The sequence below is a fragment of the Cygnus olor genome, chromosome 1 (assembly GCF_009769625.2).
Source record: "Cygnus olor isolate bCygOlo1 chromosome 1, bCygOlo1.pri.v2, whole genome shotgun sequence".
NCBI lineage: Eukaryota > Metazoa > Chordata > Aves > Anseriformes > Anatidae > Cygnus > Cygnus olor.
The window spans coordinates 141208334-141221530 of NC_049169.1; the positions used below are offsets into that span (position 1 = coordinate 141208334).

Genomic DNA, 13197 nt, shown 5'->3' on the forward strand with positions numbered 1-13197 from the left:
TCGTTGATGTTGGAAGGGACCTTCTGGAGGTCATCTTTCCAACCCCTTGCTCAAACAGGGCCACCTTCAGCTGGTTGCTCAGGACCATGTCCATTCCAGTACCATCTCCATTCAATTAATTGAAGCCTTTTCTGTAGTCCCAAATTTAACAAGGGAGCCGAATACGTTCAAATACCTGAGGGAACCAAGTGCCACCACTGCACCTGTTGACCAGTAGTATGGGATGTGGGGCAGACTCACATCAGCATTACCAATGAATAACATAGTGGTTCCCAGCCAGTTTCAGCTGAGGGCTGAGGGGAGAGGAACACAATAAATGTAATCCTCCAAAAACTTGAAGGAAGTGTTTATCTCCCAGTGTGAAATGCCATATTAAGTGAGAATAAATTATTTTACAAAGCTGCTTAATAGCTCACTCTGATAAGAAAAGATAAGGTGGGCTGGATTTATCCTTCCTGTAAAAATTGTTTGCACACTTGTAAACAGAAAAAGATCTCTCACATTATATAACCAAATATAGGCTTTGGTATCATATTCCTGAAGTGACATACTTGTTTAAACACTCCTGAGAGGAACTAAGTCCTGCCTTTCAAAGTGTTCACCAAAAGAAAAAAGGAACAGCAGCATCTTTAAAGGGGCAGATTTGTCCTTTTATCCAAAATGCCTGAGGTTTTACTCTTAAGGGAGGAGATAGCTGTTATGTGAAAGGAGTTCGCAATCAAGTAATATAAATATAATTAAATATTATAGTGGAATTTAAAACTGTGTGTCTTTATTCCCAGTTATATGGAAACTTGGGAAGTATCTAGTTACTGGCTGCAGATCATAGCAGATAAGTCTACTGTTAGCTGATGTGTCTCTTAAGATAAGAATAACCATCAAGGAAATTATTACACTGAGGAGAAAAAAAATATTCACTCCCAGAACAATTAACTGAGTCTGAATTCTCTTTTAAAGGAAATAAACAGATTTATGCAGAAGATCCATTGATCTCGAGTCTCCACAAGCATATGCAGAAACATCTGATAACAAGAATATCTCAGTCTGAAATGAGTGTTTTGATCAGAACTGACAGCCATGTATTATTATTTACTATTAACAATATAGCAGAATCTGCTGCTCGCAACCTACACCGCTTATGCCGGGCTCTCTATGGGCCACCACAGCACCAAGCCAAAAGGCACCACTCCTGTCCTAAAGGGTCTGCATGGGGTTCATATCCATGTAGAACGGCAGGAGGAGGAAAGAGGGGAGAGTAGATCCAAATCGGCAAGTGATGTACGGACACTATCAGTGTTACTCATCCACAGCTATTGAGTGCAGTCTTGCTTGCCATTAGCACTTTAGAGTTCTTCATTACATATATTAACCGCTGAATGTCCTGTTTATCTGGGGTCTGAGTTTACTTATATGAAACACTCTTGGTTTTATTCTGGTCTGTTTGGCTTGCGTTTTTTGAAATGGCCATTCAGTTTGTTTGTCAGTCACTAAAGCTAGTTCTTTAAACATTAACATTTACTGGCAAAATAGGAAGGAGGGATTTCTTCTCTCAAATCACATAAATGAGAGGTTGCTGCTACAGGAAGACTATGTTTTAAACATCCTAAGTTAAAATAAGATGACCAAGCAACTGAAGGCTGTACTATTATTAACTGAATACTGTCATCTGTTTGTTTGTTTGTTTTGTTTTTTTTTTTTTTACACGTTTTCATTCATTTCATGTGGCATGATTTGTATCCCTAAGGACAAAAATCTTTTTGCATATGGTGTGCTTGGTTCTTTATATATTACTTATTTTTAACATCTTGTCCTTAATATACCTGGTCCTTTTATTTTTAAACCCCCTGTATAGGCAAATCAGTTTCCTCTATCTTGTTACATTTTAGCAGGTAATTTAATACCTCCTCTGCAAAAGAATCATGCTCTAGGAGCAGCAGATCTGATAGGTAACCACGAACACTATTAAAACTCCTGCTGAGGAGCATGATCAGCTAACTGATATATATGAGACAACTGTTTCACCTTTGACTGTATCTTTAGCTTTCTCAGACGAGCTTATAGTTCCCTACTCAGGATGTGTTATCTAGATCATTTAATTGTGAAACACACATGCCCTCCTTCGCCTGACCCATCTGGTTATAGCCAGCTCAACATTTTCATCAGACACCTTCTGGCAAAAGCACTCCAAGACCTACATTTGACTTACAAAGGTAAATATCATCATAGCCTTAGACTTCATCCTATATTTTGCATTCGACTGTTTTTCTGTTGTGCTCTCAGAATATTCACTACTGATCTTTTAACTTAAAGATGTTGTGTGTATTTTTTCTTTCAAAGGGACTTCAAGAATCATATAGTATGATTTTTCAGAAGGCATGTTTAAAAGATTACGCCAATATATATATATATTTAATTCATGTACTGATCTCTTTTTTTAACTGCACTTTAAAGGTATCAACAAAAAAGTTGGAATTTGCTGACCAACTGCAAGAAAAGAGCAAAACAGGCTGTGAAGATAGACCTGTGGAAAGAACAGATATCAACAAAATAAGTCAGGCAGCAAAAGTAATTCAGAAACAAATCACGTTTTTGTTTCTTTCACTCATTGCAGTTGTTATTTTCAGATCGAGATGTACATTTCAAGGTGGTGGTTACCTGCCTGCATTATGGATGCTTTTAATCCTTTGGACTTTGTCAAAGGCAATCAAATATGGAGATGGCACAGGATCAGTTAGAAGACTCGATGACTTTCGGTCAGGCCAGCTCTATCTCGTCTCCTCAGGCTTATTCTCTCACTGCCTCTGAGTTTGACATTCTCAGAGATTAAATCCCAAATATGCTACACTGCTATACTATATGACATTTATTACCCTTTTAGTATTGCATTTACCTCTTGGAAATATAATCCTATTTTCTAAACGCCACATTCAGGGATGTATTTGGCTCTCTTCTGGGAATACACTGTCTCAGAGTCATGTCCATTTACATCAAACAGCTTACGTCAAAAAAAGCCATCTGCTCTCTTTGGTGCAATTCACTCTCCATTCAGCATTTCTTCTGGAACTAGTGTCATTTGCAAGCCCATGGGTTCAATAAGTAGGTTAACTTATCATACCTGTATTTTGGAGGCTGAATGTGCTTATCTTATTTCTATTTCTCATATTATAGAGTGCATTAAACACAGCACAGCCAGCTGGTCAAAAGAAGTGATTCTCCCACTATATCTAGCATTGTGTGCAGTTCTGGGCTCCACAATATAAAAGGATGCTAAGGTACTTGAAGGTGAAGGGCAGCAAAGCAGGTAAAAGATCTACAAGGCACGTCCTGTGTAGAGAGGCTGAGGACACCTGGGCTGTCCAGCCTGGAGAAGAGGAGTCCGAGAGGCGACCTCAGTGCTCTCTGCAGCAGATGTCTTTAATGTGGGTTTATAGCCATACCATTACTTTTTAAACTGGTCTGACTACAGAAATTAACAGACTTGCAGGAAGTAATCATACCAGAGCAAAAATAATAACTCTTTACTCAGATTTCTCCCATTTCCTGCAGCTTCTAACTCTTTCTTCCTTTTTCCACCTCTTGTATTAATAATCCCATAGAAGCCCTCTTATGTGCACATAACCCCAGGATCAGAACTGGAATACATATTCCTAGGAAGTCCCCAGAGCGAGTGAGCTTTGCTGGTGAAAGGAGTCGAATTTTGCCCATATTTTTTACCTTAATATCCAGTCAGCCATGCCCTCAAGACTCAACCGCAAGAGAGGGTTATAATCTGTGTGGATGCTCATGCCTGTGCTGCCTTCTCAGATGAGAAATCTTTCTGCCCTTTCTTGGCGCAAAGTATTGTGCACACAGTGGTCTAAGCCACTTAATCACAGTTGTGAATTCTCCTCAGAGCACTTATTCTTCTGTCTCATTCTTATCCTTGATATCAGCTAGGTATTGTTATGCTAAAGTTTTCAATAGGTTTCTGGGTACCAAAAGCACATGGGATAGGTAAATCGAAACTTCTTCGATCTCTACAATTTATGCCAGTGAACTAAAGCCCAATGCAGAAGCACCCCAGAATAAAATTTGCTAGTGAACTCCTCCCCAGACAGATACAAAACTCTTCATTTTCACAGGAACTGACATGCTTATCCTTGCTTTGCCCCATGCAGAAGAAACAAACTGTAAAAAACTTCATAAAATTGATTATAGGGGCCTAATGTTAAGGAAAGATAGTTCCATGGTAGCATTAATCACCATTAGCATTAGATTAACCACTGCTAGTGACATCTGGCTACTGGATGGGACCCTCTCTGCCTCCAAAGGAGACAGTCAGCTGGGCAAGTCCAGTTCCTACTGCAGCTTAACACAGTTTTCTTTCAGTCCTGTGCAAGTGGGTTTACCATCTCTAAACAGCTCAGATTTGGATGAATAATTTGCATTATGTCATTTTAACGTGGGATTATGGACAAGCTTAAGGCAACGCATTCTTTTGGCAACATATCTTTATGGCAGGACGTCCTAGCAGGCCCTCAAAGCGACACAAGAGCCAAGCGATTACAGAAGACAGATAAAAACCATACATAAAAACTGCAGCCATACTGCACCCAGTCTTTCCTTCTGGCTAGTGTTTCAGGAGACAGCAGGCCATGTGCACACCCATGAGAGACGGCAGCTAGTGCCATACACCGGATGCTCTTTGCTCTTCTTCAGCACAAGCAGAAATCAAGCACACTGGGGACAGTTACTAAACGTAGACCAGGAGCACACGTTTGGGCAGCTACAAATCACAGACAGGCTCTGCTAGCTCGATGAAGCCTTGCTGGCTTTGGTCCTCAGTGTTTTGCCACTGATGGCTTGAAGAACTGCCTCCAGCCTCTTCCCTTGCCAATCTTTTTTTCACTGCCTCACGGGAGGAACACGCTAGGCATGCTGCAGCATATATTTGTATTGTGAGCGGTGAAAAAGAGCAATTGGATGCGTGGGGTTTCTTTCCAGAAAGCTGGTTTATGCTCTGTAATAAGGTTTGGCCTTATTTTTATCAGGATTAACCTCTAAGATTTGTACGTGGAGTTAAGCTCTGATGCCTTTCTGCCTAACATGACTGACTTGGATTTAAATATATGCATATCAGCTTTAAAAGCTTCTAGAGCACTTTATGTGAATAAAATTAGTATTAGTACGTTTCAAGTGTGCAAAACATGTAGGGAGAGCAAATCTCATACGAGGCATGACTCCAGGTCCCGCTTTTTCCCTGCCTAGTGCCTAACTCCACCTGCAATGGCTTCGATGATGCTGTCCCGAGGGCTTACCGAACATCGCCAGGAAAGCAGATCTGCTTTGTCGCTACTGTTCGTTTGGCAACGCCTCAGTTTTTAAAGGTAAGAGCATGTCCTGGGTCCCACTCACTCCAGAAGTTCTCGAAACACTTTCAGACTGGGTGACGCTCAAAAATCTTAATTTAGCTAATTGAATGGATTACAGATATCACATTTCATGCACAGAAATCCAGTGAAGAGGATTAGCAGGGTGAGTCGGGATCTGCAGAAGTGGTGTCACTCCTGACCCCCTTGCACTGGAAACCCGAACTCTGGTTGCACGAGGAACAGCGATGTCACTTTGCAGATAGCTTGTGCATCTTCTGCTCCTGTGATGGGACAGCATACAGATGGCTACCCATGCTTTCATTTGTGCCCCTTGGTGTCTTCAGGTGACTGCTCCTAGTTATCGTCCTCCCAAACGTGGATAGTAAAATAGCTGCTTCTGGGAAAAAAAAAAAAAAAGGATAGACAACGTAACCTTGTGCTTGACATTGTGGTTCCCTAATTAACAAATGTGAGCTACTGCATCAGGTGTCCCATCCCCAGGGGTTAAGAGATTAAAAAGCACAGCCGAGACACAGACTGGATGAAATCACTGCCCTTTGGCCTGGCTCCATTACTGCACAGGGCCCTCGTGGGGCACTCCTGACTGATTCACAGCCCCAACAGGCAAGCAGGGTCCCTTCTGCGGTACGTGAGGACACCTCTCATTAATCTTAACCATAGTAGTCACGCTAGAAGCAGAGGTTGGAGTCAGAGTTCTCTGGGAAAATGGGAAGCAAATTCCCCCACGTGGGGTAACTAGCATCTCAAAGCAAACATGACAACAAGCGAGCCACTGCGAGGGAGACAGCAGCTGCTGAACCACCGGGGGAAGGTTTTAACTGCCAGGAAATCCTAAACACAGATCTCTCCAGTTCACCTGGATGAGTGACGTAATGCCTGGTCTTGGCTTTGTCCTCTCAAATGAAGGCAGAAATATGTATCTGACTGGCTAAGCATGGCAGAATCAGCATTTTGGTTTTGCATAACAATGTTTGCACATTGCACCTGAGCAACTCCTGACTTGTAGAGTATATTCTTGGCATCAGCATGGATTTAGGTGTAAAATGGAGAAGGAAAAAGAGGAATTTAAGGTACGCATGAAGCCTTTTGCCACTGTGCAGCCAGCACATGAGAAACACAGGGAAATGGGAACCATGGACACCTCCAAATCCTGAGCGCTGATGCTGGCAAGTCCCGGGCCAGGGGTCTACAGGCTCACTCTAGGCAGCTAGAGGAGCAGTTGAGCCTTGAAGATGCCTGTCTGACCACGGAGGGATTGCAGGGCACCTTCACTCACTGTCTCACCCCCTTCTTTCACACTTGAAGTTAGGAAGAACCCAGGCCTTGTTTCCTCCTCAGAAATGGGGGACAGATCAGAGGCAATAGGCAGAGGGAGCTTGAGGGGAGAGGCAAAGGCATTGGGTATGCTGGACAGGGTGGGAGGAATTGGGGTCAGATGTGACCCTGATGAGGGGAAAGGGACCAATGACACAGGAACAGATGCAATAGATTGCTCTTTGTAATTAGCAGGAAATGTATGAATCCTCTGTTTTATCTCCTTATGTACTGTGTATTTATTGCTAACAAAAGCTAGATGAAGTAGAAAGGTGAAGCTGCACCTCTCAGTAAGTCAGTTTTCTTCACCACACAGGAGATGTGCATCGTGGAAGAACCTTTAGAGGAATTCACGTCAAGACACAGTCTGGAATGGAAATTTTTATTCCTGGATCACAGGTTGGTGACAAGAAAAGCACTCCTGATTGTGTTTTGTGCTTGTTTACTGCTATTTTCATAAGTGCAGTTCTCTCAAATGGTGTTATGTTTCACATCTAAATCACATGAACAGGAGGACTACCACTAAAGTTCCTACAAAAGCTGATGTTTACTATTCTACCTTGCATTTATTTTTATCCGTCTTCTAAAGAAAGCTATACTGCTTCTCAGGCAGAATTTGTGATTACCTTGTTCTTGTTTGTTTTAAAAATATCAATGGACTGAAACCTGTCCCACAGCAAAAACATCTCCTTATTATACAGCTGTGGAAATCGTTCTTTCAAACTCCAGCCCATGACTGCGTGTGCAGTTCCCACTGAGTTACAACTCCTTTGCCGCAGGTTTTCACGTGAAGGCCCCATAGAAACAGAGCTGCTTTCCACCAGCATCTTTTCCTTGAAAAGAAGGGTTTATCACAGGTTTTGTGCTGGGAGGAAGGTGCCCACAGGCACTGCTGTGCTGGTACTGGTCCCAGATGCAAGGCAAACCCCAGCTGGGTATTCCAGGCACAACAGGGCAAAGTCAGGATCCTGTCCCCTGGCAGCTGGGACTATATGCCTATGAGTGAGAGTAGATTTGGGCTTTTAGCATATCCGTGTCAACATGCAGAGACACTGTTTCCTGGTTGTATGAATTCACTTATCTTGTGCCTAAATGCAGAGCACCACCGATTATAGGATACTTGCCTTTTGAAGTGCTGGGTACTTCTGGCTATGACTATTACCATATAGATGACCTAGAGCTGCTCGCAAGGTGCCATGAACACTGTAAGTATTGCAGAACCCACATTTCCATTAATTAACCAGGATACCTCTTTTCAGTAAAATGTAGTTTCAGTTAAAATAGGTGTAAAACTCAGAAGGTGAGGTTCCAGCCTTTGCCTCACAGCCATATGCCTTAGTGTATTTATAGCAGATCGGGTGCATTGCAGATGATCAGCATCTGGGCCATGTTCCTCCAGCTCTGAAATGAGCACTTTCACCTCCCCTATTCCCAGAAGTAGTCAGTGAGACTCACTGAATTGATAAAATATGCCAGATTTGACCACTGCTCTATTAGTGAAGAATATGCAGGAATAGATCAAGCAATTTCTGAGAAGATTGCATTTTGTAAAATTCTTGCAGATTATTTACTGTAATGTTGCTCACCAAGTATTTGGCATTGACATTACCTGTGACTATTTAAAGACAGACTATTAAGATTTAATTGGAAAGCTCTCTCACTAAGTAAAGAAAATGAGGCAATCTTTTTTAAATATTTACTTATAGACTTGACTGGAACATCTCAGTCTTACTGCCTCTGGGTGGCCTGAAAATATCTGGCCAAAATTAGTTTTTTATATGTTGACATTAAAATATAGAAAGGCTAAATATGTGCATCTTTGGGATCCCCTTGAAATCGCTGGAACAAAAAGCAGACATTAGTTTTGTCCTTGAATCTTTGAAACTTATAATATACCGCAGTTTACTGTACTTCAAATTCTTGTCAGTCTCGGAAATTTTCTTTCAGTTTCAAATGATTTTTGTGTTTGCACAATGTTATCTCGTATACTCACTTCATTCTGCAGTCACTAAAATCCATCCATACGGAATACTCATCTTTTCAAGTATTTTTATCCTGTACTTTTCTGCTATAGATCTTCAGATGATCACTCTTAGAAATTAATCCCAGATGCCTCATTAAGCAGTATGTGAGCAGCACATAAACCAGGGAAAGATTTATGTTTAAGTTGTAGCAGACATTAATGCAATTGTGTCTAGCGTTAAAGTTAATTGTACTGTTAAAGAATGTACTGTTCAAGTTGTCAGAAGAAGGCACCTACGGATCATTATGATCATCTCTATCCTAAGATTCACAGGCCCACACGCTCAAAAGGTACTTGGGCTCTGATCTCCCTTGGGAACCAGTGGGGCCGTGGACACCTTTGTAACACTGTTCATATTTCATGTCCTTCTCACGCTGATAACCGTGTGACCAGCTGTGTGTACTCTGTCCTGACAGTGATGCAGTTTGGCAAGGGGAAGTCGTGTTGCTATCGGTTTCTGACCAAAGGACAGCAGTGGATCTGGCTCCAGACCCATTACTATATCACGTACCACCAGTGGAACTCCAAGCCAGAGTTCATTGTGTGCACACACATGGTGGTAAGGTATGGAAACTGTCATCAACCAGCGGGGATGTAAAGGACAGTAAGACAAGGGCATCCTCATGACTGCAAACGTTTCCTCTTAGAAACGTGATGTGTCTTTTATGCTACAGAAATGAAGCCTAAACTCTCTGAAGGAAATCTGTGCATTGTAGAAAAATACTCAGACTAAGCCTTGCTCTATTCTATGCTTCATTTATTGACCACGAGTTTAGGGGCAGAGTAACTATTGCATTTTTCCATCTTGTGCAAAAATAGGGAATAGACATCTCCCTCTACTATTCTGTTCCTTAAATCCTTGGTGTTTTTTTTTGTTTTTTTTTTAGTTTTGTTTTGTTCTGTTCTGTTTTTTTAAGAGATGTGTGGAAGCTTATCAGTGAAGCTGCAGAGTAGTTTTAGGATGTGAACTTGACCTCTACTCTTTAATACACTTCTTGATTTCAAAAAGATAGGTAGAGAAAGGAATGAAAATTAAACCATAGTCTCTCAAATGTTGTGCAATTGCATCTGACGTGATTTTTTTAAGCTGTTCATTTAACCTGTAAAATTTCACAATATTTTTTTTCCTCTATTTGCTTGAAGTACATTTCGTGAAATATAACAGTACCGTGGTGATACATAGAATTATACTTTACATTCAGTTACGCAGATGTTCGGGTAGAGCGGAGACAGGAGATGGGCTTGGAAGAAGTGTCCTCAGAGGTTGTGTCCTCAGCACTAAAGGTACAATGAGACAAGTTTTTTTCATAAATACATGTAGTAATTGCAACTATTTCCTATGTTAACATCACTGAAAATTTCAGCATTGTCTTTCTGAGTGGATTCCCTAACAAGTTCAGAATTCATTGCTTGCTTGAATAATTTTAAAGTAAATTAGATAAGTTCATGAAAGGATAAACCTGGAGATTACAGACAGCCTTAAATTAAGTGGAGCATGGGCAGGGGCAATGTGAGATATCTTCATGTTTCCTTGGCAAAGTCCTATAGTTCTGAGATTCATCTGGACGTGTTCTGACAGTCCTTCTTGGCTACATCGAGGACATCTGCTGAGTGAAGAAAGAGAAGTTCCACACAGCTGAGTGTCTCACAGAGGTTGCAGTTGCTGTCAAGTCCAACTGTATGCAAAACACACATTCAGAAAAACATCTGAATGTGCAAAAGGACTCTGGCAGTAGCTTCCTATTTATTTCCACCTCAGTGAAAGTTCACTGGAAAGAGGATTAATTAGATGCTATTTGGAAGGGACATCGACACTTGTGCCCAAGTCTTCTGCTGGCCTACCTGGGATTAGTTCTGCTCAAGTAATTTTAGGCCAGCCAAAGAACTGAGTCTGCAAGTATTACTAGGTGCATTTCAAAATATTTTTACCCTGACAGGTGCAATAGCTATTCTCTTTTCTGTTTGTTTTAGGACAGTAGCTCCAGCTTGGATCCTGAACAGCACTTTAATGCACTTGATATTGGTGCCTCAATCCTCAGTGCTAGCCGGACACCCTCGGTATCATCCAGGAGCTCACCAAAATCTTCCCACACACCCAAGTCAGACCCAGCATGTGAGTGGCATTCCTGGGTTACTGCGTTATTTTGCATTTAGCCAAGTTACAGAATGTGTGTCTATATACCACGGCTGCAAATTAACATGAGGTACTGATATGTGTTTGTCAGTGGCAATGAGGTGCATCATCTACAATGGTAAAGTACAAGATGGAAGGGTCTAGTTCGACCATCCATACACTGGAAAATGGGTAGCAGAACCAGCCATGAGACCAGCTGTTTAGATCTGTTATGAAAATAAAGACTTCTATATTCAGATTTGAGGGTGTCAGTATGAGCAATGAGAGGCCCCTCCTGACTTACCTGAATAATAGCAGCCTAAGGGTGGTAGCTCTTCTGGCCAAGATTAAGGATGTTCCAGCCATGACTTGAGCACACCTTATGCACTCTTTCTGCTCCCTGATCTGGAAGAAAAGCCAATGAGCTAACCAAAATTTACAGTTATTTGGTCCATGCAAGGGAGTTCCAGCTGCTCTAGAACAGCTCTTGGGTCCTTTTGCTCTGCTCATTGGAATCATGATCTATCCCTTTGACTTTTATCTTTGCCCAGACCCTCCTTATCAGTTTAATTTTGCTCCCATTGAAGCCAACAAGAACAGCCTCGACTCCATCTGGAATTCAGCCAGGCCGTAATCATTTCTAGCCAGGTCTCGCTGTAATCCTGAATTCCAACAGCGATGATTTGCAGTTTGTGAGAACTCACCCACACTTTTCTTGCAGCTACGCCAACAAAGCTGACTGCAGAGGCTAGCACCCCCTTGCAAAGGACACCCAGCACGCAGCAGGACTTATCAGCACACAGACTCAGCCAACCTACCGCTCTGCAGGTAACTCCCAAGAGCCACAGGAATAGGCAGAAGGTATAAGGCATGTGCCATGTAAGCAGTTTAGCAAATCAAAATGACTTGCACAAAAGCCAAGGCATTAGAAGAAACCTAGAATTTAAAGGAGACAAACTTACAAATAAAGTTTTGTTTTGTTTTGCTTTGTTTTTAACCTAGGCTTCTTTGCCTTCTCAGCCTTCATGTGAGCTTCTTCCACAGCAGTTACTGCCTCAAGCAACTTTGCAAAGTCAGCCTGCACCACTGGCACAGGTTAGTTGGGGGTTCGGAAGTGGAATAGGTCACTTGCTTCTCTCCTGGTGTTTTCTCCCTTCATCTAGTAAATGAATTAATTATGAGACTCCAGGTCTTTTGGGGTTTTTAGGTTATTTCTTTAGTAGATAAAATCCCCAAATCCACCAGCTCTCAAACTCCTAAAATGTTGTAGGAAAGTAATCTGAATTGTACACTTGTGTGTTTAAATATTTTTCTGCATACAGACATTCACAGCAGAAGCCCAGCTGTGAGTAGGTTCAAGTGCACACACACATCTACTTCACAGGAGGACAGAAAACAGAGATGGAAAGTCAGCTTTCAACTTTGCTTCTACAGAATCAGATCCCTTCAAAATCAAGGCTACAATGAGAATTAAAAGCAAAAACTAACAAAGACACTCCTAAAACACCCGTTTGGCTTTGCTGAAGCACAACTAGCCAGCAGCAAAAGGCACACAAGTTCCACAATACCTATTCTGTGGGTGTGCTAGCAACAACGACGATGTCGCTAGAGACAAAATCCTCCACTGAAATCTGTGAACCCACATCTCAAGTGTGGGTGATGGCCCAAAAAGCCAGTGTTTCATTTGCAGTGGATTTTGAAGGAGTAAATTTGAGTACCGTGTTCTCATCTCATTGTTTCTGCCCTGTGGTCATGTTGTGATGAATATCTATCTCATCATCCTCTGATTTTAGAAATGATAGAGTCCTGGACCTAAGCTGCTTCTACCTCTTGTACACTGTACTCCCTCGCAAGATCTCAGAGTTTCTTCCTGTAGCATATAAAACATAAAAAGTCCTGAGGATCTCTGCTTTTAAATAACAAATTCTCATTTATCTTTTGTGCTTAATATTCTTTTCACGACTCCACACTGGCATGCAGTGAAGAAACAGCATATCAATTATCTGCTCTGAGCAGTCATTTTCTTTTACAGATATTCCTCTCCTTTATTCATTAATGCATTTCCAAACATCAATTAGTTTATTTATTATAAACCTGTGCATGTTCTGCTTGACTCTCTTCTACTTCCCTCCCTTCTCTACCAAAGCTCTTTCTGGAGAGATGCTTTCCAGTTGTTTACCAAAAACCCTGCCGCCCCACCCCTTCCCAATAAAACACTTGCTGGTGCTCCAGCTCCGTTTCTTCCCAGTGCCGTTCAGTTGCATGGCCAATCCCCCAGCAACCCTCTTCTTGACCAGCAGCAAAGCTCGGTCACTCAGCAGTGACTTGGAGAAGCTCAAGCTGGAGCTCCACTTCTTGTGAAGCAGGAAAACAGC

The 13197-nt window shown here is 41.8% G+C and overlaps 1 protein-coding gene across 5 annotated transcripts in view; it reads left to right on the forward strand.

Annotated features, from left to right (window-relative positions):
* The window catches only part of NPAS2 (neuronal PAS domain protein 2), a 98788-nt gene that overhangs the window by 69473 nt on the left and 16118 nt on the right, over positions 1 to 13197 (forward strand). For 3 of the 5 annotated variants that reach the window (XM_040535870.1, XM_040535890.1, XM_040535913.1), the window contains 8 exons: positions 5248 to 5366; positions 7003 to 7085; positions 7785 to 7891; positions 9126 to 9273; positions 9912 to 9993; positions 10681 to 10822; positions 11544 to 11650; positions 11825 to 11917. In XM_040535870.1, the coding sequence (XP_040391804.1) occupies positions 5248 to 5366; positions 7003 to 7085; positions 7785 to 7891; positions 9126 to 9273; positions 9912 to 9993; positions 10681 to 10822; positions 11544 to 11650; positions 11825 to 11917 (881 nt within the window). The remainder of the gene's footprint in view (positions 1 to 5247; positions 5367 to 7002; positions 7086 to 7784; positions 7892 to 9125; positions 9274 to 9911; positions 9994 to 10680; positions 10823 to 11543; positions 11651 to 11824; positions 11918 to 13197) is intronic. The other 2 variants (XM_040535880.1, XM_040535902.1) reach the window with 1 other exon arrangement.